The sequence below is a fragment of the Taudactylus pleione genome, unplaced genomic scaffold (genome assembly GCF_031769625.1).
Source record: "Taudactylus pleione unplaced genomic scaffold, aTauple2 ptg000206l, whole genome shotgun sequence".
Lineage (NCBI taxonomy): Eukaryota > Metazoa > Chordata > Amphibia > Anura > Myobatrachidae > Taudactylus > Taudactylus pleione.
The window spans coordinates 5,375,367-5,402,596 of NW_028284608.1; the positions used below are offsets into that span (position 1 = coordinate 5,375,367).

At 44.1% G+C, this 27,230-nt stretch overlaps 1 protein-coding gene across 4 annotated transcripts in view; it reads left to right on the forward strand.

The window, feature by feature from the left end:
- EML6 (EMAP like 6) overlaps window positions 1–27,230 on the forward strand; it is a 204,348-nt gene that overhangs the window by 114,107 nt on the left and 63,011 nt on the right. For all 4 annotated transcript variants that reach the window (XM_088478002.1, XM_088478004.1, XM_088478005.1 and 1 more), the window contains exons 16-25: window positions 2,386–2,479; window positions 2,739–2,839; window positions 3,632–3,834; window positions 5,484–5,595; window positions 7,282–7,409; window positions 10,591–10,732; window positions 16,903–17,055; window positions 20,256–20,387; window positions 22,523–22,611; window positions 26,448–26,624. In XM_088478002.1, the coding sequence (XP_088334128.1) occupies window positions 2,386–2,479; window positions 2,739–2,839; window positions 3,632–3,834; window positions 5,484–5,595; window positions 7,282–7,409; window positions 10,591–10,732; window positions 16,903–17,055; window positions 20,256–20,387; window positions 22,523–22,611; window positions 26,448–26,624 (1,331 nt within the window). The remainder of the gene's footprint in view (window positions 1–2,385; window positions 2,480–2,738; window positions 2,840–3,631; window positions 3,835–5,483; window positions 5,596–7,281; window positions 7,410–10,590; window positions 10,733–16,902; window positions 17,056–20,255; window positions 20,388–22,522; window positions 22,612–26,447; window positions 26,625–27,230) is intronic.

Consider the following 27,230-nt stretch of genomic DNA (forward strand, 5'->3'; position numbering starts at 1 on the left):
TGTTCCCTGACCACTGCCCTAGACCACCTTCACCATGTAAGATCATCAGGTAATTAATACACCTTGAATTTAGCTATTTTTGGACCTAACCGAAAGGAAACCGTATCACTCCAGCCCCCATCGTGCCCCAGACCACCACCGTTCCGTCATTAGTATAAAATTGGCATCAGTATTCTTTCCCCAGGAATTTTAGTGTTGTTACAAATTAGGTAAAAAAAATATTATGGCTCTTTATATTGTCATTTGGATGCCATTACTAGATTTTATTATTTAAATAAACTATAAAAAAGGCCTAATTGTATGGCATAGGATCTGTGTCATGATAGTTACAGTGTTTTTCCTTCTTATTTCCCCCAAAAGTATATTATGGTTGCATTTAGGGCTGCCACTATAACTGCTGGGCCCAGGCACACAGAGGGGATAAGCCAGGGTTCCAGCTCTTTATAAACACCCCTGACTTCAGTACTGCGTTATTTCTGAGAGCTCAGAGTGTTCAGGTGATAATAATAATATTTTTGTTATCCTTTATATGGTGCCACAAGGGGTCTGCAGTACCTTACAGAGTACAGAAACAGTATGAACAAAACAAGAACAAAGTGACTTACAGTACAAAAACACCGCCAAACATTGCTGCGGCAGCAACCATAAAGGGGGCCATCCATTAGGAGATTTTAGCAAGCGATTGCACGATAACGAAGTTGTTATCGTGCAATCGCTTGCAAATCGCGCATGCATCATGCATGCGTTGGGCATGATTTGGTCGGAAGCGACCAGCGATGCGCGTGCACGCTGGTCGCTTCCGACATCCGACATTGCCCGTACATGCAGGTCAACCTGACGATCCCGTCAGGTTCAGCATGTGCGGGGATGATGGATGTGCTTAGACTGAACGAGTGAGCGTTCAGTCTAGGCACATCACTAGATATACAAACGACAGCACGATTGCAATGTCGCAATTGTGCTCTCGATTGTATATCTAGTAGTGGATACCCGCCTTAATACCCAAATAAGCAGCAGGGCGGCTGATCCTAAAGGTTTGGTGCACAGGCGTTTTTAGAGAGGAGGGGGCCCGTGTGCAGCGTCCGTTTGGGCCCCCTCCTCTCTGGCAGCGGACTGACCGCAGTAGATTCTGGCTTAATGCCAGAATCTACTGCACATGCGCGGGTCTCCGGGAAAGTGGCGCCTGCGCCTTATTCCCAGGGATATCTTTTCTGCGCATCTTTTCTGCGCATGCGCGAGCCACCGGGAAAATGTCCGCCGCCATTTTTCCTGTTGGCTTTTGCTGCTCTGCAGCGATGGCCCGACTCTGGAAAGGTAAGTTTAAACTAAATATGGGTGCAGGGCATAAGGTGTGGGCTCCCCTGGACTCAGGGGACCGTGTGCACCACACACCCGACACCCATTATAAATATGCCCTGGTTTGGTACCATTGTTGGCAGTGGGGCGGAAATGATGGTATAAATGAGGGAAGGAAAAGCATTTGAGGGAAGAGGACCCTGCTTGTGAGAGCTTACACTCTAAAGTTAGACTATATCTGTCTGTCTATATATCTGTCTGTCTATCTATCTATCTATCTATCTATCTATCTATCTATCTATCTATCTATCTATATCTAATATCAATATATCTATCTCTATCTATCTATCTCATATCAATATATCTATCTATCTATCTATCTATCGATCTATCTCATATCTATCTATCTATCTCATATCTATCTCATATCAATATATCTATCTCTATCTATCTATCTCATATCTATCTATCTGTCTATCTCATATCTATCTATCTATCTATCTATATCAGGGCAGTAACTAGGGTAGTGTGGTCTGTAGTACAGGTACCTATATTTATCCCATATCTATCTATCTATCTATCTATCTATCTATCTATCTATCTCTCTATCTATCTCATATCTATATATCTCATATCTATCTATCTATCTATCTATCTATCTCATATCTATCTATCTAATATCTATCTATCTATCTATCTATCTATCTATCTATCTATCTATCTATCTATCTATCTATCTTTATTATTCAGCTGTAAACCTCTAAACCTGAGTTGCTGGATTACTTGCAGATTCACTGCAGCCCATTTGTGAATTTGGACGATGGAGGAGTGGTCATTTTCTTATCACATTATCCACATTTCCCATCATAACCCTATAGTGGGTGACTTTACAAAAACAAAATAGTTGACCTCATCTATGGACATACGTCATGACAAATCACAGACAGTATGATAACGTGTTTTCTGAAAAAAAAGTCTCTTGCGATGCTGAGATTAAATCGCTTACAGTACTTAATACTATTAATGTATGTCATATACCGCCATCCATGATGTGTGCTAATGTTTTTGCGATGGGTCCTTGTCTTGCAGCCGATGGTAAATGTTTGGTGTCTGTCGGCTTGGATGACAACCACACAATTGTATTTTGGGACTGGAAAAAAGGAGAGAAAATTGCGACAACACGGTATGTTACAGGTCTTATTGTAATTAGGTTTTATTTATTACACAGTAGCAAATCAATTGTTTTTTCAGTGTGATTCAAAACTGTGGCATAAAATCTGATGGACAAACAGCCTACACTTGCACAATAAATAATTTATGTCCTGAATGTAAAATGGACGAGAGTGCAGCACATTATTGAGCTGTGTGATAATGCATTTATCATGTGCTATGTTAAGCTGCTCATAGCTGTATGCACTAAAAGATGATTATTGTTTCCACAGAGGGCACAAGGATAAAATATTTGTTGTGAAATGTAACCCACACCATATAGACAAGATGGTAACTGTTGGCATAAAGCACATCAAGTTCTGGCAACAGACAGGTAATGACAGTGATTGATGTTTTTGTTGACGTTGAAGCACTTGGCCTCGCGGTAGATTTGATTTATGTGTTTAATATAGTTGACTTGACTCAGGCTGTAAATAAAGACTCCTGAACCAGATGCATCTCAGCGCTTATCAGTGGCACCTGGCTAACGTAGAGCATCAATAGTCTTCAGTGGCCTCTATTGTATGACTTATTTTGTTTATATAACCAGCCCATCCCTTAAAAGAGTATGAGGTAGATGTATTGTATCAAGCCTACTAAAGGGTGGACAAGTGGAGTAGTTGCCCATAGCAACCAGTTTCTAGCTAGTACATTCCATAAAGTGACAGGGAGAAAATGATTGGTTGCTATGGGTAAGTACATTACTCCACTCTTTAGAAGACTTGATAATCTCCCTCTACATTATATAGCTTTGGGTGGAGATCACTAAGATAATATAAAATGCAATCATTCTACTTACAGTACCTTCAGCTTCGTTACTCTGATTTGACAGTTTTTTTTCCATAGAGATGAGTGGTCCAGGGCTGCAATCCTCTCTCCTATACAGTGGTGTAGTTTATGGCCTTCTTTCTATATCTTCCCACTAGTAAAGGGGCCCGGCGTATGCCAGGTCACCTCAGTCTGCCCACTGCTCCACCCCCTGCCCTGTACCACCCCCCATCAGTCTATACCGCCCTGTCCCCTTGTTATGTTCCGTTCTGTCCTGTCATACAGTGGGAGGGGACAGTGGGTAGTGTCTGACATGCGGGTGCATTTGTACCTAAACTTATATATTTCTTCTTGGCAGGAGGTGGATTTACTTCAAAAAGAGGAACTTTTGGAAATGTTGGAAAACTAGAGACAATGATGTGCGTTTCATATGGCCGGGCAGAAGATCTGGTGTTTTCTGGAGCAGCGACAGGAGATATTTATGTTTGGAAAGATGTCCTGCTGCTTAAAACTATTAAAGCCCATGATGGACCTGTCTTTGCCATGTACGCATTGGATAAGGTGATAACTTCTTTATATGCACATTGTCATATGTGTTACTGTATTTTTATAGTGTACAAAGGTCTAGGGCTTGATTAACCTGTGTCTGAGCGTTCATTGGCTGAGAGAGGTCAGCCCCCGCCTCTCTCAGCCAATGAAGGGCTCCCACCATTGAAGTCAATGGTGAGAGCTGCAGGGTTTCTAAAGGTGATTCTGCGGTTCCCACCAGTGACTTCAATGATGGGAGCCGTTCATTGGCTGAGAGAGGCGGGGGCTGACCTCTCACAGACACGGCCCTACAAAGGGAAAAGCCGCATCTGAGCTCTTCATTTGGGAGGTAACAACCATCACGGTTAGTACCTGTTGCATGGCTTGGGTTTTCTCGTTTTTTTATTTTACCAAGACCAAGGATGCCTACAGGGAGAAGAGGACCAGTCCAGGTAATGTAGGTGAGTATGTGTAAGTGTGTATGTATATATTAAAACTATACTGTCACGGTGTGTGTATATTGTGTTTATTTAAACATTTTTTATAGGTGAACTACAGGTACCAGCGGGCCCTTAATGCCCCGCATGCCGGTACTTGTGGGTCTCCAAGTACCAGCATGTGGGGGAGGCTTGCTGGGACCTGCAGTTCTATTCGTAAAAACAATGTTTATTATTCTTTTTTTACACTATACTTACACTGTCAACCCGGCACCCTCCGCCCATGGGTGGCGGGTATAGCCCCGGGCTATCAGCCTAGGCCTGGGGGACCCTGGAGATGGGGGGTCCCCAACTCCCCATGGATCCCCGACCTGGCCTGACTAGCGGTCAGGGGTAATGTTTTGGCTGGGGAACCCGGTGATAGGGTTTCCCTGGATGTGACATTACCCCCCTCCCCCCATCCCGCTAGAAAGGGTCTGGTGCTGGTTGTGAAACTTACAGGGGAACTCTACGCATTTTTTCCCCTGTAATTCCAGAACCAGGACTGGATCAGAGCCCAGTGCTGGTTGTGCTAAGTACAGGGGAACCCTACGCAATTTTTCCCTGTACTTACACAACCAGGACTTCACTATGAAAAGTCCGGGGCTGGTTGTGTATTTAGGGGGTGACCCCACGTAATTTTTTAAAATAAAATTAACACTTAACAAGCATTTTCCAGTAAGATACATGCATGCATCTCACTGATGTATGCATGTATCTGTGTCAAAACGAACTGCTCATGCTAAAATCGAAAGCATAAAGCAGGTCTATTCGGATTTGAAGTTCGATTTTGTGTTCGATTTCAAATCGAATAATAGTAAATAAGGGATTTGTGTGTTGGTCTATGTAAAAGTACCAATGTTTTTCCGATGTTGGATTTTGAGTGGATTTGAGTGAAATTCGGTTTTATGTTTGATTTGACATTCGATTTTGCCTTTAGTAAATCTCCAAATGCAAAATCGAATGAAAATCGAGTGTGAAATCACACTAAAATGTAAATCGAACCTTTGTAAATATACCCCTTAGTGTATAATCCAACACAAGTATGTCATTTTTTATTAGCTTTGATGCTTATGTGCAATACATTTAATACCCTAGAAAACAAATGATTATAATTAAAAATATATTTAATAACATGTACCAAGTGTGTAGCTGACAATGTTTATGTGACGGTACTCATGCCTGTATGGTACTCTGTGTTGGCAGGGATTTGTCACTGGTGGGAAGGACGGAATGGTGGAGCTTTGGGATGATTTGTTTGAAAGGTGCCTAAAGACGTATGCCATTAAAAGATCAGCAGTTTCTTCTAGTTCTAAAGGTAACCTCGTAGTATATCAAAAAGTATATACAGTATCAGCATTTGATCCTTGTACCTCTATTACTATATCTTAACCTCATTTGCAGTCTTTGGCGTCTATTTACTAAGCTTTGGATGGAGATATGGTAGATGCAGATCAAATACCAGCCAACCAGCTCCTAACTGTCATTTTTCAAACACAGCCTGTAAAGAGACAGTGAGGAGCTGATTGATTGGTACTTTATCTCCTACTACTTTATCTATCTCCAAGGCTTAGTACATAGACCCCTATGTCTCTAGGGGTGATAGAGATGCCACCGAACATCACTGCGATGCTCCGCTGTGCACACCAGCTAATTACGGTACCCCCGACATCGCAAGTTTTTCTGGCACCTCTATGGGAGGCCGAACAAAACTTGCAATCTGGGTGAACACGGTATGCCATTCCGGAACAGCACACCGCGCCCATGGCATTGAATTGAGTCACCCTCTACGACTTGTTGAACAAATTGTTTACTCCATATGTAATGGAACCAGTGGATATAACACTATCTGGACAAATGTTTGCTCCCCTTATTCCCTTCTCCTGTTCTAGAAGAATCAGATTGGTTGCTATGGGCAACACCACCACTTTTATAAACCCACAAGTTAGTAAATATACCCCTTTATCTCCAAACTTTGATAAATCTCCCCCTATTTACTACTCCATTATTTTTCCTATTACTTTAAATAAGTTTACTGTTTTTAAGTGGCCCATGTGTCTTTTGGAGAAAGGAGGGTTCTAGCTGTGGGGTCTCATTTTGCGTGATCACCCAGTAGCCTGCTCATGTAGATAGAAGACATGCAGCCTTGACTATCAGCTCCAGCAGATCATTTGCCCATGATGTTCCATGGTGTTAAAAGTTTTTAGTTTCATTATTTCTCCTGGGATCATCTTCGGTTTTCATGAGCAACTTTTTTCTGGTTTGTTGCTGAGAGTCTTCCAGAGTTGTCCCTTGTTTCCTCGCCGTTAGATGACCACATCAGTACGTATTTAGCGAAAGAGTGGTTACTTTGTGAGTTCTTGGGGCTTGTCTATACACATGTGGTGCATTCGCCTAGCCTGCAAATTGGACTAGAAAATACAGCTGTCACCAGTATTTTTGTATATTATGTTTTTATTATTATTATTATTATTGTTATTATTAAGATTTGCACGTAGACATAAACAAGGATTATCACCAGTATTTTTGATAGTCATTGATCACAATTGTAACCTCTCCTCCCATTGCCATCTGATTTAGGTAAAGTTCTCCTGAATATTTACTATGCCTTGGATTTGAGCACGCGTTCAGATCTGATCTCTGTGACAGCTGCATATTGTTAAACACGGTGACTGTAATTGTGTTTTAGTGAATAAACCCTCTTATGCTCTCTGTTTCTTTAGTGCAGAAGAATAGGAAAAGCTGTAGGTGACCCAAAAACAGGAGGACTATTCCTAGTTTCTCCAGTTTGCGTATGCTGTCTCGCAGCCTGGCCGTCATTGGTTGATCTGTCGTAACGTTTTTGAATATGAAATTGTGGAATAATATATTCACAACCGTTATTTGACTGTTCAGCCTCCGTTCACTGCCGTTATGTCAGCCTGCATCATCTTCTGCTAACTCCAGCTGCCCTTCTCTATTGCTACTTCTGCGGTTCCTAAATGACTATGCCTTCACATTTTAGGCTTACTGTTAGAAGACAATCCTTCAATCTGTGCCATCACTTTGGGCCATGGGCATATTTTGGTTGGGACAAAGAACGGAGAAGTTCTGGAAATTGATAAAAGTGGCCCAATAACGTTGCTTGTTCAGGTGAGATTTTTGGCTTCTTACCAGATACATAAAATAATATTTTTATACGTGGTTTAATGTTTATTGTGTCATTTATTATTGAATTGAAGAAACCTAAATATTTCACAATGCTACAATGTATATAATCCAGGTGTTGCCTGTTAGCCTAATGGGTCCCACGCATCAGCGATGGATTCCCCAATCCCAGACGCCAGGGATGGTGCATCGGTAAAATCCAACATGTTGGATGTCCCTGATTTGCCGATCCCAACTAAAATATGATCGCGATCAGCTTATCGGGAAATTTTTACATGAAGAATTTCACCGATTCCCCAATGGTTCTGTGGTATCGGTCAGATCAGGGAAACAGCCGCCTGATGTATGGGGCCCTTAATTCTGATAGCTACAAATGTAAATTCTCTAAAATGTCCCGGAGTTTTTGGTGGCAAAACAAGATACCTAAAATGGCGTTCTTAATTAAGAGTACTTTAACAATAGAACCTAGGAAGACAAACCTTTACCTCCCTTCCCAAAAGCATCCTCGCTGCAATGTTACGATTCCCTCTGCTTACTTCTCTTGCCCTTAAGGTGCCTACACACTTGGCGATGTGCTCACGATCAGACATCGTGTCCGATTTCCCCTTGAACTCTCCCCAGCAGCTCCCCGGCAGTCGTGGGCACGATTTGGTGTTAAAAACTGTCCAATGTGACAAACGATCTATCGTGTCTCCTAACTATTCCAGTGCATCGTGACTGAGATTGTCAGATCTGCCCTACCGCACGGCAGATCTGAAGATACGATGTACGACCTGCGGGGAGGCGCGTCGGCATCGTGATCGAGAGTGGACACTCACGATTTGGGCATATTTTACACGATTTGTCGTCATGATGCGTTGGAATCGGGCAAATCATATAAAATATCGCTAAGTCTGTAGGCACCTTTAGAATCCCGGCAATTATTTACTAATAAAATTAAGAGCTGTGAATATTTTTTAACAACAGATTAAAGTGTATTTTCTTGACAGCTTTCTTTCAAAAAACAGATATTCAGTTAACTTTCTCATATTAACATCTCTGGATTTCTTTTGAATCCAATTTGAGCCTATGGGCGCAGTGGCGATTCGGAGGCAGTCGGACCCTGTTTTCAGTCTGAGTTGCACTCACGTGCATCCTGATGGTTACCGCAGAAAGACACAGACTGAAATTGCACGCAGATCTATGCAATTTCATTGGGCGTTTCTGAGAGGTACCAGTGGGCCGTGTGGCGGTCAGCGACTGTGTCCAAAGAACCAGTTTCACTGACCCCGGCGGCCATGTTTAGACGGAGAAATTGCACTTGCCATAAGGTAGGTGCAATCTCCGATGGTGCATCTTAATACTCAGAGTGGCGGATTAGCGCCGCAGTAGGAAGCTCATTGGCTGCAGCGTAAGCATAAAAACACGGTCCTGGCTGCATAAAAAGCCACAGCCGCTGCTGCACCTAAATCAGGCCCAGTATCTTTGAGAGTAATACTGGATGGTATTGTCTGTGGCTCAGAAATGTGATTACGTTGCTGGGTTTTTGAAAAGACTTGGCTGAAGCAGTAAGTTTAATTCAATTAGTCAGAGTGCAATAGCATTATTTTGCAGATTGATCGTATCAATGGGAACATGTACTGACTAATGCATGGAAAGCTGAATTTATGAGATGTAATTATGGTGTTCTGGAAAATCTGGTAAATGTTTATAATTCCACAGTCGGATTCACTGCACACTTGCAACATTGATGTTTATTGGCCCGACAGAGCTAAGTTTCCAGGCGGTAGCGTGTATTCTAAACTATACAGGTTGAGTCTCCCATTTCCAAAATTCTTGGGACCAGGGGTATTTTGGATAACGGAATATTCTGTATTTTGGAATATATGCATACCATAATGAAATATCTTGGGAATGGGACCCAAATATACACGCAGAATGCATTTATGTATTATATACACGTTATACACACAGCCTGCAGGTCATTTTATACAATATTTTCAACAATTTTGTATCTCAAACAAAGTTTGTGTACATACATGAAATTCATTTATGTTTCATATACACCTTATACACACAGCCTGAAGGTAATTTTATACAATATTTGTAATAATTTTGTGCCTTAAACAAAGTTTGTGTACACTGAACCATCAAAAATCGAAGGTTTTATTATCTCAGTCATGCTAAAAAAAAATCTGTATTTCGGAATATTTGGATATGGGAGACTCAACCTGTATTATTCTTTCTGTACAACATTTGTGTAACAACAGGGTTAATTTTATGAATTTCATATACAAAAATAATGTTTTTGCTGCAATATATAAAAATGACTTCATATAATTCTATATTTAGCACCTTGTTTTTTTTCCCTACGTTATGAGATTCTAGTACATGAAAAAATAAGAACTATTATCGCCTGAGAGAAATATAATATACTAGTAGTATAAATCGTACAAAACATGCGCAATCACTTCCTGTCCTAAACAACAGACGCTAGACCTAGGGGTAAATTTACTTAGATGGGAGTTCTATTAAGAAGTGATGTTCCCATAGCAACCAATCAGATTCCACGTATTATCTTCTAGACGGTGCTAGATAATTGAGAAGTAGAATCCTATTGGTTGTTATGGGCAACATCACTTCTTAATAGAACTCCCATCTTAGTAAATTTACCCCCAAGACTCATTACATTTCTTCCCCTCTTCAATTGATATAATATAAGTAGCTCTATTTAGTCTTAATTAAGACATGCTCTGTACATTTCTTAATTTGAGTCAACTCAGACAATACTTTTGCTCAGCTCGATTCAATTAATTATTATTCCCAGTGAGCTTTAGATTCTATGTATATATATATATATATATATATATATATATATATATATATATATATATATACAGTATATATAAATTTATATAGATTCTTTTAGAACTTTGGAAAATCACCCAGCAGAATACATAACGAATGGTGATAAAATGGGTCTTGTACTCTCAGATAAATGGATGCTACTGGGCACGGCGGATGAGTTTTTCCTAGCCGCCAGCATGGAGTGACCTCACAGGGGGCCATCCATCCATGGACAGCAAAGTATCCAAATAAAACTTTCCATACCCTCTAATACCAGTTGACCTGGTTTCTATTAATCGATCAGAAAGTATTACTCAAATTTATGTATTTTTTCTAACAGGGACATATGGAAGGTGAAGTCTGGGGTCTGGCAACCCACCCACAGCTGCCAATAAGTGCCACAGTGAGTGATGACAAAACACTCAGGATCTGGGAACTCTCCTCCCAACACCGCATGCTGGCTGTGCGGAAGCTGAAAAAGGGTGAGTATGTGCGGTACGGCCACAACTGTAATACTGATTAAATCAACCACATTGCATATTAATATAGCCAAAGCCTTATGGGGCCAAAAGGGACACGGAACAAATGATTTCTAATCATTGACTTGAATGATAGCCATTCTCTGTAGATTGTAGCGTGTTGCATACTTGCCTGCATTCACAGAAATTCCAAGAGACTCACGATTTTGGGGGTGATCTCCCAGGATCTTTGTAGGGGTAAATGGGACAGGAACTAGGTGAAACGATTTGCCATGAATCATGTCATCATGGCTCCACATAACATTACCTACTCACCACGTTACCCGCTCACCGTATTACCTGCTCACATTACCTGCTCATCACGTTATCAGCTCACCACGTTATTTGCTCACCGCGTTACCTACTCACCACGTTACCTGCTCACCATGTTACCTGCTCACCGCATTACTTACTCACCGCGTTACTTGCTCACCACGTTACCTGCTCACCACCTTACCTGCTCACCGTGTTACCTGCTAACCACGTTACCTGCTAACCACGTTACCTGCTCACCATGATACCTGCTCACCGTGTTACCTGCTCACCGTGTTACCTACTCACCATGTTACCTGCTCACCATGTTACCTGCTCACTGTGTTACCTGCTCACCGTGTTACCTGCTCATCATGTTACCTGCTAACCGTGTTACCTGCTCACCGTGTTACCTGCTCACCATGTTACCTGCTCACCATGTTACCTGCTCACCACATTACCTGCTCACCGTGTTACCTGCTAACCATGTTACCTGCTCACCGTGTACCTGCTCACCGTGTTACCTGCTTACCGCGTTATTTGCTCACCGCATTACCTACTCACCACGTTACCTGCTCACCACGTTATTTGCTCACCGCATTACCTACTCACCACGTTACCTGCTCACCATGTTACCTGCTCACCGCATTACTTACTCACCACGTTACTTGCTCACCACGTTACCTGCTCACCACGTTACCTGCTCACCACCTTACCTGCTCACCGTGTTACCTGCTAACCACGTTACCTGCTAACCACGTTACCTGCTCACCATGATACCTGCTCACCGTGTTACCTGCTCACCGTGTTACCTACTCACCATGTTACCTGCTCACCATGTTACCTGCTCACCGTGTTACCTACTCACCGCGTTACCTGCTCACCGTGTTACCTGCTAACCACGTTACCTGCTAACCACGTTACCTGCTCACCGTGTTACCTGCTCACCGTGTTACCTGCTCACCACGTTATTTGCTCACCGCATTACCTGCTCACCATGTTACCTGCTCACCGTGTTACCTGCTCATCATGTTAGCTGCTCACCGTGTTACCTGCTCACCATGTTACCTGCCCACCATGTTACCTGCTCACCGTGTTACCTACTCACCGTGTTACCTGCTCACCATGTTACCTGCTCACCGTGTTACCTGCTCACCGTGTTATCTACTCACCGTGTTACCTGCTCACCGTGTTACCTGCTCACCGTGTTACCTGCTCACCATGTTACCTGCTCACCATGTTACCTACCAATCGTGTTACCCGCTCACTGTGCTACCTGCTCACAATGTTACCTGCTGACCATGTTACCTGCTCACCGCGTTACCTGCTCGCCACTTTACCTGCTCACTACGTTACCTGCTGACCATGTTACCTGCTGATCATGTTACCTGCTCACCATGTTACCTGCTCACCGCGTTACCTGCGTTCCACGTTACCTGCTTTCCACGTTACCTGCTCACCACGTTACCTGCTCACCACGTTACCTGCTCACTACGTTACCTGCTAACGATGTTACCTGCTCACCGCGTTACCTGCTCCCCATGTTATCTTCTCACCACGTTACCTGCTCACTATGTCATCTGCTCACCACGTTACCAGCTCACCATGTTACCTGCTTACCGTGTTACCTACTCACCGTGTTACCTGCTCACCATATTACCTGCTCACCGTGTTACCTGCTCATCATGTTAGCTGCTCACCATGTTAGCTGCTCACCGTGTTACCTGCTCACCATTTGACTTGCTCACCTTGTTACCTGCTCCCCGTGTTACCTGCTCCCCGTGTTACCTGCTCACCTTGTTACCTGCTCACCATGTTACCTACTAATCGTATTACCCGCTCACTGTGTTACCTGCTTACCACGTTACCTGATCAACATGTTACCTGCTCACCGTGTTACCTGCTCACCGTGTTACCTGCTCGCCACTTTACCTGCTCACTACATTACCTGCTGACCATGTTACCTGCTGATCATGTTACCTGCTCACCATGTTACCTGCTCACCGCGTTACCTGCTCTCCACGTTACCTGCTCACCACGTTACCTCCTCACTACGTTACCTGCTCACCATGTTACCTGCTCACCACGTTACCTGCTCCCCATGTTATCTGCTCACCACGTTACCTGCTCACCACGTTACCTGCTCACCACGTTACCTGCTCACCATGTTACCTACTCACCGTGTTACCAGCTCACCATGTTACCTACTCACCACGTTACCCGCTCACCGTATTACCTGCTCACCACATTACCTGCTCATCACGTTATCAGCTCACCACGTTATTTGCTCACCGCGTTACCTTCTCACCATGTTACCTGCTCACCATGTTACCTGCTCACCGCATTACTTACTCACCACGTTACTTGCTCACCACGTTACCTGCTCACCACCTTCCCTGCTCACCGTGTTACCTGCTAACCACGTTACCTGCTAACCACGTTACCTGCTCACCATGATACCTGCTCACCGTGTTACCTGCTCACCATGTTACCTACTCACCATGTTACCTGCTCACCATGTTACCTGCTCATTGTGTTACCTGCTCACCGTGTTACCTGCTCATCATGTTACCTGCTAACCGTGTTACCTGCTCACCGTGTTACCTGCTCACCATGTTACCTGCTCACCGTGTTACCTACTCACCGTGTTACCTGCTCACCACATTACCTGCTCACCGTGTTACCTGCTAACCATGTTACCTGCTCACCGTGTACCTGCTCACCGTGTTACCTGCTCACCACGTTATTTGCTCACCGCATTACCTACTCACCACGTTACCTGCTCACCACGTTATTTGCTCACCGCATTACCTACTCACCACGTTACCTGCTCACCATGTTACCTGCTCACCGCATTACTTACTCACCACGTTACTTGCTCACCACGTTACCTGCTCACCACGTTACCTGCTCACCACCTTACCTGCTCACCGTGTTACCTGCTAACCACGTTACCTGCTAACCACGTTACCTGCTCACCATGATACCTGCTCACCGTGTTACCTGCTCACCGTGTTACCTACTCACCATGTTACCTGCTCACCATGTTACCTGCTCACCGTGTTACCTACTCACCGCATTACCTGCTCACCATGTTACCTGCTAACCACGTTACCTGCTCACCGTGTTACCTGCTCACCGTATTACCTGCTCACCACGTTATTTGCTCACCACATTACCTGCTCACCATGTTACCTGCTCACCGTGTTACCTGCTCATCATGTTAGCTGCTCACCGTGTTACCTGCTCACCATGTTACCTGCTCACCATGTTACCTGCTCACCGTGTTACCTACTCACCGTGTTACCTGCTCACCACGTTACCTGCTCACCATGTTACCTGCTAACCACGTTACCTGCTCACCGTGTTACCTGCTCACCGTGTTACCTTCTCACCGTGTTACCTGCTCACCATGTTACCTGCTCACCGTGTTACCTGCTCACCGTGTTATCTACTCACCGTGTTACCTGCTCACCGTGTTGCCTGCTCACCGTGTTACCTGCTCATCGTGTTACCTGCTCACCATGTTACCTGCTCACCATGTTACCTACCAATCGTGTTACCCGCTCACTGTGCTACCTGCTCACAATGTTACCTGCTGACCATGTTACCTGCTCACCGCGTTACCTGCTCGCCACTTTACCTGCTCACTACGTTACCTGCTGACCATGTTACCTGCTCACCATGTTACCTGCTCACCGCGCTACCTGCGTTCCACGTTACCTGCTTTCCACGTTACCTGCTCACCACGTTACCTGCTCACCACGTTACCTGCTCACTACGTTACCTGCTCACGATGTTACCTGCTCACCGCGTTACCTGCTCCCCATGTTATCTTCTCACCACGTTACCTGCTCACCATGTTACCTGCTTACCGTGTTACCTGCTCACCATGTTACCTGCTCACCGTGTTACCTACTCACCGTGTTACCTGCTCACCATATTACCTGCTCACCGTGTTACCTGCTCATCATGTTAGCTGCTCACCATGTTAGCTGCTCACCGTGTTACCTGCTCACCATTTGACTTGCTCACCTTGTTACCTGCTCCCCGTGTTACCTGCTCCCCGTGTTACCTTCTCACCGTGTTACCTGCTCACCTTGTTACCTGCTCACCATGTTACCTACTAATCGTGTTACCCGCTCACTGTGTTACCTGCTTACCACGTTACCTGCTTACCACGTTACCTGCTCAACATGTTACCTGCTCACCGTGTTACCTGCTCACCGTGTTACCTGCTCGCCACTTTACCTGCTCACTACATTACCTGCTGACCATGTTACCTGCTGATCATGTTACCTGCTCACCATGTTACCTGCTCACCGCGTTACCTGCTCTCCACGTTACCTGCTCACCACATTACCTCCTCACTACGTTACCTGCTCACCATGTTACCTGCTCACCGCGTTACCTGCTCCCCATGTTATCTGCTCACCATGTTACCTGCTCACCACGTTACCTGCTCACCATATTACCTACTCACCGTGTTACCAGCTCACCATGTTACCTGCTCACCGTGTTACCTGCTCATCATGTTAGCTGCTCACCATGTTAGCTGCTCACCGTGTTACCTGCTCACCATTTGACTTGCTCACCTTGTTACCTGCTCCCCGTGTTATCTGCTCACCGTGTTACCCGCTCACTGTGTTACCTGCTCACAATGTTACCTGCTTACCACGTTACCTGATCAACATGTTGCCTGCTAACCATGTTACCTGCTCACCGCATTACCTGCTCGCCACTTTACCTGCTCACTACGTTACCTGTTGACCATGTTACCTGCTGATCATATTACCGGCTCACCATGTTACCTGCTCACCGCGTTACCTGCTTTCCACGTTACCTGCTCACCACGTTACCTCCTCACTACGTTACCTGCTCACCATGTTACCTGCTCACCGCGTTACCTGCTCCCCATGTTATCTGCTCACCACGTTACCTGCTCACTATGTTATCTGCTCACCATGTTACCTGCTCACCGTGTTACCTGCTCACCGCGTTGCCTGCTTACCACATAACCTGCTCAACACGTTACCTGCTGACCCATGTTACTAGCTCACTGCATTACCTTCTCACCATGTTACCTGCTCACCGCTTTACCTACTGACCATGTTACCTACTCACTGCATTACCTTCTCAACACATTATGTGCTCACCACATTACCTGCTCACCACATTATCTGCTCACCACGTTACTTGCTCACCATGTTACCTGCTTGTTACCTGCTCACCACGTTACCTGCTCACCACGTTACTTGCTCACTGCGTTACCCGCTCACCATGTTACCTGCTCACCACGTTATCTATGCACCAGGTTATCTGCTCAACGCATTACCTGCTCACCACATTATATACTCGCCACGTTGCCTGTTAAGCACGTTATCAGCTCACCACGTTACCTGCTTACCTGCTCACCACATTATCTGCTCACCATGTTACCTGCTCATTACCTGCTCACCGCATTACCTGTTCACCACGTTATCTGCTCACCACGTTACCTGGTCACCATTTTATCTGCTCACCATGTTATATGCTTGTTACCTGCTCACCACATTACCTGCTCACCACATTATCTGCTCACCACGTTACCTGCTTGTTACCTGCTTACCTCATTACCTGCTCGCCACATTATCTGCTCACCACGTTACCTGCTTACAACATTACCTGCTCACCACATTATCTGGTCACCATGTTATCTACGCACCACATTAACTGCTCATTGCGTTACCTGCTCACCACGTTACCTGCTTACCACATTACCTGCTCACCATGTTAACTGCTTACCGCGTTACCCACTCACCACGTTACCTGCTCACCATGTTACCTGCTCACCACGTTATCTCCTTACCACGTTGTCTGGTAATAATTGTGTTGTATTTTAGGCGGACGATGTTGTGCCTTCTCTCCAGATGGGAAAGCCTTAGCTGTAGGCATGAATGATGGCAGCTTTATGGTGGTCAATGCTGATACCCTCGAAGATATGGTATCTTTTCATCACAGGAAGGAGATAATAGCAGATATTAAGTTTTCTCCAGGTACAGTATGACTCATTTCTGAAACTCTAGCCTTTACTGTAGATGCATTTAGGACAAGGTTTATGGTTTTTGAACTTGAAGCAACACCAACTAATTTTCAAGGCATTTTCTCCTTCATCCAATCTAGGGGACACTGCTACCATGGGGTTGAGGGCACAGGAGCTGGTCACTTAAAAGGTTCACTGTTTTCCTTTGAGGAGTCTATTTGATTGCGATTCCTTACTCAGTCCATTGCTGAGCTGACTCGGCTTGCAGCAGACCCTATAGAAGTGAGTGTTAACCCTCCTACTCTTCAGGCGGTGCCGGTATCTGTTACCCACCCTGGGAGAGGGTCACTTTGAACGCATCAGTTTCCTCAGCAATGGCCCAAGCTGCACCATGGGTCAAGGTGATGGAAAGATCGGTTTTGGGATTGACGGACACATCTTCTTCTTTAGACAGACTCATGTTTTCTTTTACAATGTATTCAGTGTGTGCTGCGCCAGCAGTGGGCTGTAGCCAACCTTGCTGTAAATTTTCTTCACTGGAAGAGGGGAATCCGGCACTGATGATTCTACCTCCATTGAAGATGATCCTTTGGAGGTCAGGGCATTGATAAGGTGGTAATAGTAGTCTGTCAGGCTTTGCATATGATAGACTCAGAAGATTTTCCAGCTTCATGGGTGGATATTTTGTTTTCTTCCTGTTATTGATTGTCAGAACTAGTGGGGGGAATCATGGATTAGACTGTATAATAAATATCTTATTTCACATTTGTTTCCAATGGTTTATCCTTTACCAGCTGTAGATATGGCTTATCAAGAGCAGCCGCTGAGGGTGGATACCACAGTGGCAAAACTTTGGTGGAGGCCTTTGTGTTAGCAAATTCAGGGATGGAATATCGGGGTCAGGCACACCATTCTCCAGGAACAATGGTTGATCCATCTGGAGGTATTCAGTATGCTGGTGAAGCGATCATTCTCACCAAGGTTTCCAAATTTTGTAGCAGGACCAGTGACCCATTGTCATCTCTAGAAAATGCCATGAGTCTGCCTGTGGTTTCAGGTTAATCTGTCTCTTTCACGTAATTCCAATGCTCCCTCGTCTCTTAAAATGGCCACAAGGGAATCCTTATAGCTGTAGAGAAGCCATGACAGACCTGGTACTCCAATATGCTAAAGTTAGCAGTGGGTTCTTGGCGACTACCTGTGTGAGAAATCTTCTGCCACAAGCTCCTTTTCAAGACCAGGATCTTCGTTGTTTGGCTTTAATAGCCTGTCTGCTGAAGCCTAGATCTTGAGAGTTAAAGGATTGGTAGAAGACCATGTTAAAAGCTAAAAAGCAAATTTCTGCTCAAAACTATCATTGGGTATGGAAGGCGTATGTGGCTTGGTGAAAATGCAATGGTTTTTGCACTTCCTCCTTTAGGGTTTTGCATTTCCTATCCTTTCTTCCATCCAGATTGGGTTGTGGACATCGTTGTAGTTCCCTGAAGGTGCAGGTTTCCGCATGTCAGTCTATTTGCATAGGAAGTAGGTCTTAATTCTGTAGATTTTGATCTTACTGTAGGGGTTGTTGCAGATCCTGCCTCCATATGTTCCTTGCACAGTGCCATGGAAAATTAACCTGGTTCATTCTGCTCTTCAACTTCCATTTGAGCCTATGGAGATGGCTGAGTTTAATTTTTTGACTTGGAAGTTGGCTTTCCTTCTAGCCATTGGCTAAGCTCAATGAGTTTCAGAATTTGGTGTTCTCAAGTTTCCATTTTAACAATGAGACAGTAATTCCTTCACTGAAGGGGCTTAGATCTTGCAGTGATCAAGGCCAGGTAGCTCTTATGGATGTGATTTGAACACTGAAGATTCAATCGAGTAGGACTTTCAGTTTTCAGAAGACTGACACTTTGCTGGCTTTCTATGACACACAGGAAAGAGATCAGCCAACATCTAAGCAGACTATAGCTATTTGGGTCAGGTCCAAGATTCAGCAGGTCTATTCTGATTCCAGTCACTAGGTTCCAGATTGCATTTCTGTTCATTTAACCAGATAAGTAAATGCCTACTGGTGGTGTGACAACTGTGTCAGATAGCCACCTGGTTCTCTGTCCATATATATTCAAGGTCTAACAGTTTTCTTTGTTTACCTCGTCCTTGTTGAGATGGGGAGTGCACTGTCTCCCTTTTTGTTTACACTTGGGTCTGTACATGCTGGACCCTCGATGCCACCAGTGCTACCTCCAAACCCAGAACTGAATGCGCTACAGCGCATGCGCAACTTCTCCATGTGGCTTTCCCCTGTAACCCCTGTCGTGCCAAGAGACTCTCTATAACGGAGACTCTGCATATGCTCTATATCGCCACCAAGTATACCACTGACACAACTGAGTGTATTGGAAAATGAATTAACCCTGTTTATGCTTGATGCATGTATATTGTGCATACTAGTTAGCCCTGTTGTGACCTTGTGCGTTCCCGTTTAGCTTATAAAGCACTCATCGTGTGGACTAACATCCATCGCACATCACTGACACCGTTCAACATCAGTAGGTTCTGCCAATAGTCCTTCGGGGCTTTGTAACTTATAAACCGAAGATATGTTGGAGAAGGCAGGAGCTCCTGCATCTAGAACCATGTTAGCAGTGCCTCCAGATGGACTCCATGGATCAGCATTAGTGTTTTAGTTGCTACCATTCGTGGTAGAGATGGACAATGGTAGAACGCTCTCTAGTGCAGGGAGTGCAGCTGCTTATTCAGAAGAGGTCAGCTTACATTGTACATCTGCACATCCTGTGTCATGATTTATTATACTGTATTGTGTATATACAGCAGTATCATAACGAATACATTTAACACAGGCACAATTCTTATGATTGATTATGTGCTTTAGTAACAGTTCAATATGCAAAATTGCATTTTTCATTAAATGTTGTAATTATTGGTTATGCATGCAACTGAAAAAAATAATTATTTCAAGAATAATATTCTATTACATTTAGGCTACGGTTTACTTCTAGCTGTCCTGCAGTGGCTGGTATATATTATTTAATGAATGCTGGCCTTGGTTTCATTCTTACCATGCTAGTGAAGCTCTCTTAATCTCTGGATGCTCAGTTCTTCATTCATCACAAATACCTTTATTGGGAGTGACCATCTCATTTTAAATTGTTCCTGGCAAAGATGTAATACATTACAGTAATAATTATATTTTAATGTCTTTTGTAGATGCTGGAAAGTATCTGGCTGTGGCTTCTCATGATAATTTTGTTGATATCTATAATGTACTTACAAGCAAGAGAGTTGGTATCTGCAAAGGTGCCTCCAGTTACATCACCCACATCGACTGGGACTCTAGGGGTAAATATATATCTGCTAAGTGAATGCCTTTCTCACCGGATTTATACAAGAACTACTGTAACTACAATTTAAATACTTATACGTATTACAATATATATGTATCAAACTAATACTTATCCTACTTTCACTAGTTATATCATGTCCTCCTATACTAGTGCCAACCAGTAACGGTTATATTACTCTACCAATGTGCAATCCTCTGCTGCAGAGTAGTTTATATTTTTAAATGAAGTCTGCATTTTTCAGTTATGTTACAAAGGTTTTACTGTTACAGGATATAGATTTTTATTTTGAAACCAGAGTTGGTACATTTCTACCAACTCCTACTCCACCCAAAATTGATTCCAACTACACAGCTCTGTCTAGCATAGTGCGTTTTTATACTTTCTAATGAATGTAAAAGGAGATAAAGCTCCTGTGTTGTCCAGTAAGACTCAGAACAACTATGATGCTGAAATACCTAACTTTATATCACTGTAAGGCTGATTGTGCTGCAAACTGTGCCTGGTGTGCTGCAAACTGTGTCTGGTGTGCTGCAAACTGTGTCTGGTGTGCTGCAAACTGTGCCTGAACTGTGCCATCCATAAGAGATGAATGGATTTGCACAACCACACACAAGCACAACCGCACACAAGCGGCTGTGCAAATTCGTCCATCTCCAATGCGAATGCAGAAGAAGGTGTCAGACACGTCCTTCCTGCATTAGCGATCCCAGCACTGTGACCGATGTCGCAGGCTGGGATCACTATCGGAACCATTGCGAGCGATGGTTGCTTCTTTGGTCAGGCTGCCTGAGCTGAAGCTTCTCACAGCCTGACGGGCTGTTGGTCACATAAGAGGCCAGGAATCTGCGTCCATCGACGCAGGTCCTGGCCTCGTCCCTCCCAGAAAAGGGGTTTGACACGCCTCTGTTTCCGGAAATCATGTCAATCATGTGCGTTCATCGTCGGATGAACGTACAATCTCTGAATCAATCGGAATGCATACGTGATGCGACTTAGAGCCGTATTCAATTTGAGCCGAGCTGCATTAAGTTAACGCGGCCCGGACGTAACGCCGACTTCGCCTGTTTTGGAGGCGGAAAAGTATCGCGCGCATGCACGCTTTACCCCGTATTCAATTTGAAAGTACGCGTAAACGGGACCCGGCGATACTTTAACAAGCTGAAAGTGCTGTCAGTTTTGGGGAAATCAGCCTGACACTCCCCAAATGATGCTCTGACATGGGGGTTCCCTATGGTACCCCCCGATTTGGCTTGCTGAAGGTATTCAGTGTTTTAAATGGGCTCAATAGCTGTTAAATAGCGTTTTTCTATACGTGGTGCAGAATAGTATTTAGGAGCATTTTTTCCAGAAAATAACTATTCCCAGCAAATTTGGGGTACTTGAACATGGGGGTCAGCATATTTAAAGATAAAAAAGTGAAGTTGAAAAAATTGTGAAAAATCCAATCAAAAAAACACTTGGGGCATACTTGGGGACCCCCCCAGAGTCAAGTTCGCTAGTTTTTAAGTTTGTACCCCAACATTTTTTTTTTTGCCCCCTTTTTCAAAGAAAATTTTTGGGGTGTCCTTAAGTTTTTTTTTTTTTTCTGACACAGATTACCTTTGGGGGACTGTCTGAAGGCTGCACAGGGGTTCCCGTAATGTTGCACCCCAAAACCCCAATTCTGCACTTTTTTCCGCCTGCTATTCTTAGGCGATACTTTACCGCCTAGTACATTACATTGACTTTCCGCCTAGGCGGAAAGTTTTTCAAATTGAATACAGAGTAAAACCAAAACAGGCGATAATGACGTCATCGATGGTAACTTAACGCGGATCCGGACTTAACGTTTCAAATTGAATACGGGCCTTAGACGCGTGCGCAGTAGGAAATCATTGCTCCGCTGCGTCCAACATCGCCGTTGCATCCGACATAGAATCAGGACCTGTGCCTCTGCTTTAATAAAAGACGATATATGATGATGGTCTAACCTTGGATAATTGCCCTGAGTACCATGACTATAAGAATTGCTGAATATTCAGCTGCCATGCAGGACACAGAATGTGTATTGCTCTCAAGAGATGTAAGAAATGAGTTACAAATCTCTACCATGTTATATAATTACTGACAATTATGTCTTTCATTATAAAGGTAAATTGCTGCAAGTTAATACTGGCGCCAAAGAACAGTTATTTTTTGAAGCTCCAAGAGGAAAAAGATACGTCATTAAATCTGCGGAGGTAATTCCTGTCTCTCGCTGTCTGTGTTACTGGTGTGTCTATTGTACATCAGTGTCTGCATGTCCTGTGGGCCTGATTCAGACCCTCCTGCGAGCACATAGCGCTCGCAAGCGGGTCGATGGTGGGGTACTGCGCAAGTTCTCTCGCTCCGGGACTCACTGCAAAAGGGGCGGCTGTCGATGTTGATCGACAGCTCGCCCTGTTTTGTAGGCGGGGTGGGGGGTGGCTACACCAAAGGAGGCGTTCCCGAAGGAGCGCCTGCCGTTTATTTTATTATTTATTAACAGTTTCTTATATAGCGCAGCAAATTCCGTTGCGCTTTACAATTTGAATCAACATTAACATTAAACTGGGTTGTAAAAGACAAACATACATACATACATACATAAGGGTAAGAGGGCCCTGCTCGCAAGCTTACAATCTATAGGGAAATAGGTGTTGATACACAAGGAGAGGTGCTACATATTGCAATTTGGTCCAGCCCGATTGCAGATGTTCTTGGTGGGCTGTATAATCCAATCACACTGGAAAGTTGGCCTAGGGTTAAGATGATGTTAAATTGAAGAAAGAGAAGATGTGATAGATGTTTACTATAAGAAGAGAGTTAGATAGGGAGCTATAAAAAGGTTAGGTGGGCGGTCCTGGAATCTGATAAGCTTGTCTAAAGAGGTGAGTTTTCAGAGAACGCTTGAATGTTTGGAAACTAGCGGAAAGTCTTATTGTGCATAGTAAGGCATTCCACAGGGTGGGAGCAGCCCGAAAAAAGTTCTGTAACCGAGCGTGGGAACAAGTAATGTGCGGGGATGAGAGACGCAGATCTTGTGCAGAGTGGAGATGTCGGGTTGGAAGATATTTTGAGATAAGTGAAGAGATGTATGTTGGTGTGGTTTGGTTAATAGCTTTATGTGTGAGTGTAAGTATTTTAAATTGAATACGGTAGAAGACCGGCAGCCAATGGAGGGACTGACAGAGTGGATCAGCAGACACTGAACGTTTGGTGAGAAAGATCAACCTCGCAACTGCATTCAAAATGGATTGTAGTGGGGAGAGCCTGTTTTTGGGAAGACCAATAAGGAGACTATTGCAATAGTCAATGCGTGAAATTATGAGTGCGTGAATTAGAGTTTTTGCAGTGTCTTGCGTAAGATATGGTCGAATTTTGGCTATGTTTTTTAGATGTATGTAACAGGATTTAGAGACAGATTGAATGTGGGGAACAAAAGACAGTTCAGAGTCATGGATGACACCTAGGCTACGAGCTTGTGGGGTGGGTTGATTGTCGAGTTGTCAACAGTAATAGAGATATCAGGTTGGTAACTGCTATTGGCCGGTGGAAATATAATTAATTCTGTTTTGGATATATTAAGTTTGAGGTGGCGAGATAACATCCAAGATGAAATGGCAGAGAGACATTCAGTGACATGGACCATCACAGATGGTGACACATCTGGGGAGGATAGGTAAATTTGAGTATCGCCCGCGTACAGATGATACTGAAAACCAAAAGAGCTGATTAGTTTGCCAAGAGAGGTGGTATAGATTGAGAAAAGCAGAGGACCTAATACTGAACCTTGTGGTACTCCAACTGATAGAGGTAGCGAAGTGGAGGTAGAATCAGAAAAGCAAACAGTGAAAGAGCGATTAGATAGGTAGGATGAGAACCAAGAAAGTGCTGTTTCCTGAAGACCTATGGATTGTAGTGTTTGTATGAGAAGAGAGTGGTCAACAGTGTCAAAAGGCAGCAGAGAGATCTAGAAGAATAAGAAGTGAATAATGGCCTTTAACCTTGACAGTGACCAGATCATTTACTACCTTAGTCAGTGCTGTCTCAGTGGAGTGTTGGGAACGAAAGCCTGACTGAAGTGGATCCAATAAGTTGTGGGTGTTAAGAAAGTGTATGAGGCGAGTGTAGGCAAGTCTCTCCAGTAGCTTGGAGGGGCAAGGTAACTGGGAGATAGGACGGGAATTTGAGAGAGAGTTAGTGTCAGAATTTTGTTTTTTCAAAATGGGAGTGATCACTGTATGCTTGAACAGTGATGGAAAGATACCAGTAGAGAAAGAGAGATTACAGATTTTAGTTAAGTGTGGAATGAGCACAGGAGACAGAGCTTTACTGATTTGTGAGGGTATAGGATCAAGAGGAGAGGTAGTAGAGTAGGAGGATGAGAAGAGTGTAGCTACTAGGTTCAGGTAGGGAATTGAACAAAACCCTGGCTGAGGAAGTGCATACCATTTCATTTTGGATATTATCAATCTTGTTCTTGAAATAGGAAGCAAGATCTTGTGCACTGATAGTAGCAGGTGGGTTGGGTGACGGAGGGGTAAGAAGTAATTTAAATGTATTAAAAAGTCGCTTGGGGTTAGAGGCTTGGGCACTTTTGTGGGAGGCACCACTGACATCACCAGTGATGTCAGTGGAGAGCTTCCTGCTCTGTTAGAGCAGGAAGCTCTCTGGGGCTTGCGATGGACGAAACCCTACCACAAGGGTCTCGTCACAAGCCTCAATGGTCGCGATGGTCGAGACCATCGCGACCATCACCTGGCCGCTCGCAAAAGCTGTGGGTGGTCACCCACATCTTAGCGAGCGGCCAGGAGGCCGCAACAAAAAAAAAACGCCCTGATTCAGAGCGAGCGCTCTGAAAGAGCGTCCGGCTCTGAATCAGGCCCTGTGTCCTCTCCATGACTGTCTACCCCAGACACGTGCCTGTTACTGTTATTTGGGAAGAAACAGTCACGCCCCTGGTTATACTTAGCGCTTTATCTTGCTTTCCTTTCCCACAACTTCACCGGAGAATGTTTTTTATGCTGTCTGGTGGGAGTATAATTGTACCAGCTGAGTTGCAGTCTTGATACATAATGTAAACATACAATAATAAATATAAATAAGATTTGGAAAAACAATGTTAAAAAAAACAGCATATAAAAAAGAAACATTTTTATTAAAACATGAATATGAATATATATATATATACTGTGTGTGTGTGTGTGTGTATATATATTAGGGATGTGCAGGCTCGGATAGGTTCGAGTTTGCACGTGGAGTTCGGATTTTTCCCTCCAAAAAAACGGAACTCAGAACGAGGCAAAACGTCATCTTACATGGACGAACATCATCATTCCTGGACAAAAGACCAGGAATGATGATGTTCGTCCATGTAAGATGACGTTTTGCCTCGTTCTGAGTTCCGTTTTTTTGGAGGGAAAAATCCGAACTCCACGTGCAAACTCGAACCTATCCGAGCCTGCACATCCCTAATATATATATATATATATATTCATCATTTGATTTTATTATACAATGCAGATCACTCCTTGAACCCTATCTTACAAAGAATTCTACGTGAGAGCTATGATCTCATTACATTACTCAAATTCGCAATGTAGTGTATTAATAGTTACAACCAGTGGTGACTCCAGACTGCAGCACAGTCCAAAATTCAAATAGGGGAGCCACACCAACTGCCACCCCAAACGCTGCTAAACATCACTGGCTGGGACTCACTGGCAGTGGGTGGGGCTCCCCTATGAAGAATATTGGACTGTGCTGCAGACCCACCTCTGGAGCCGCCGCTGTACAACCGGAGTGGACCTATGCAGTCCCTTGGATTTGCATACCGCCGGGGGATATCTCAGTACATGTCTGGGTGGATGGGACATCTGCATATTTTTGCACAGCCGCTGCTTACAAATTTGCAGCAGCGATAGAATCTTAGCATCTTCTCTCTGAATCAGTCCCATGAACGGAAGCATGAGCTATTTTCTATTGTCCCTCCCTTTTTTGTGCGTGATAAGATGTGTTGTTTTTTTTTGTTTACATATAAAACATATTGTTACAGATGGAACGGATAGAATGGCACTCGTGGACCTGCGTGCTCGGCTCTACGTGTGAAGGAATCTGGCCTGCCCACAGCGATGTCACTGACGTGAATGCCGCTTCTCTCACCAAAGACAAAAAATCTTTAGCTACAGGGGATGATTTTGGATTTGTGAAACTCTTTTCCTATCCAGTAAAGGCAAGTCTCCAGCAAACAGTTTGGTCACTTCCTAAACATTAGGTCAGACGTTGGCAACCTTGATCTCTAACTTTTTGTAGAATTATAAGTATCTGCTCGACCTGCCAACACCAACAGTTGTGAGTCACAATTTCTGAAAGAACCGCTAAACCTAAACTACAAGTTGTATCTTGTTAAAAGAAAATTAACTACTGATTATATCCACAAAAATGGAGCTTACTGAATATATTTGAATATATTTGAGATACAGTGTTATGGGGTTGGAGTCTGGGCCTGATTAAGGCTACAGGTTGCTCTAGGCCAATAAACGCGTAGGTCCTTCTATTCCCCCTCCCCCAAATCAATGTTTACATTTGGGGTCACAGAAAGGACAGGTATAAATTTTATTTTGAACATGCCGCTCCAAGAGAACAAGCAGCTCACCCCACACTCCCAAGAGATCTGCAGCTGGCACCAGTCTCCCAAGACAACATGCGGCTGGCACCACTCTCCCAAAAGAACATGCGGTTGGCACTACACTCCCAAAAAAACATGCGGATGGCACCACTCTCCCAAGAGAACATGAGACTGGCAGTACTCACCCAAGAGAACATGCTGCTGGCACCA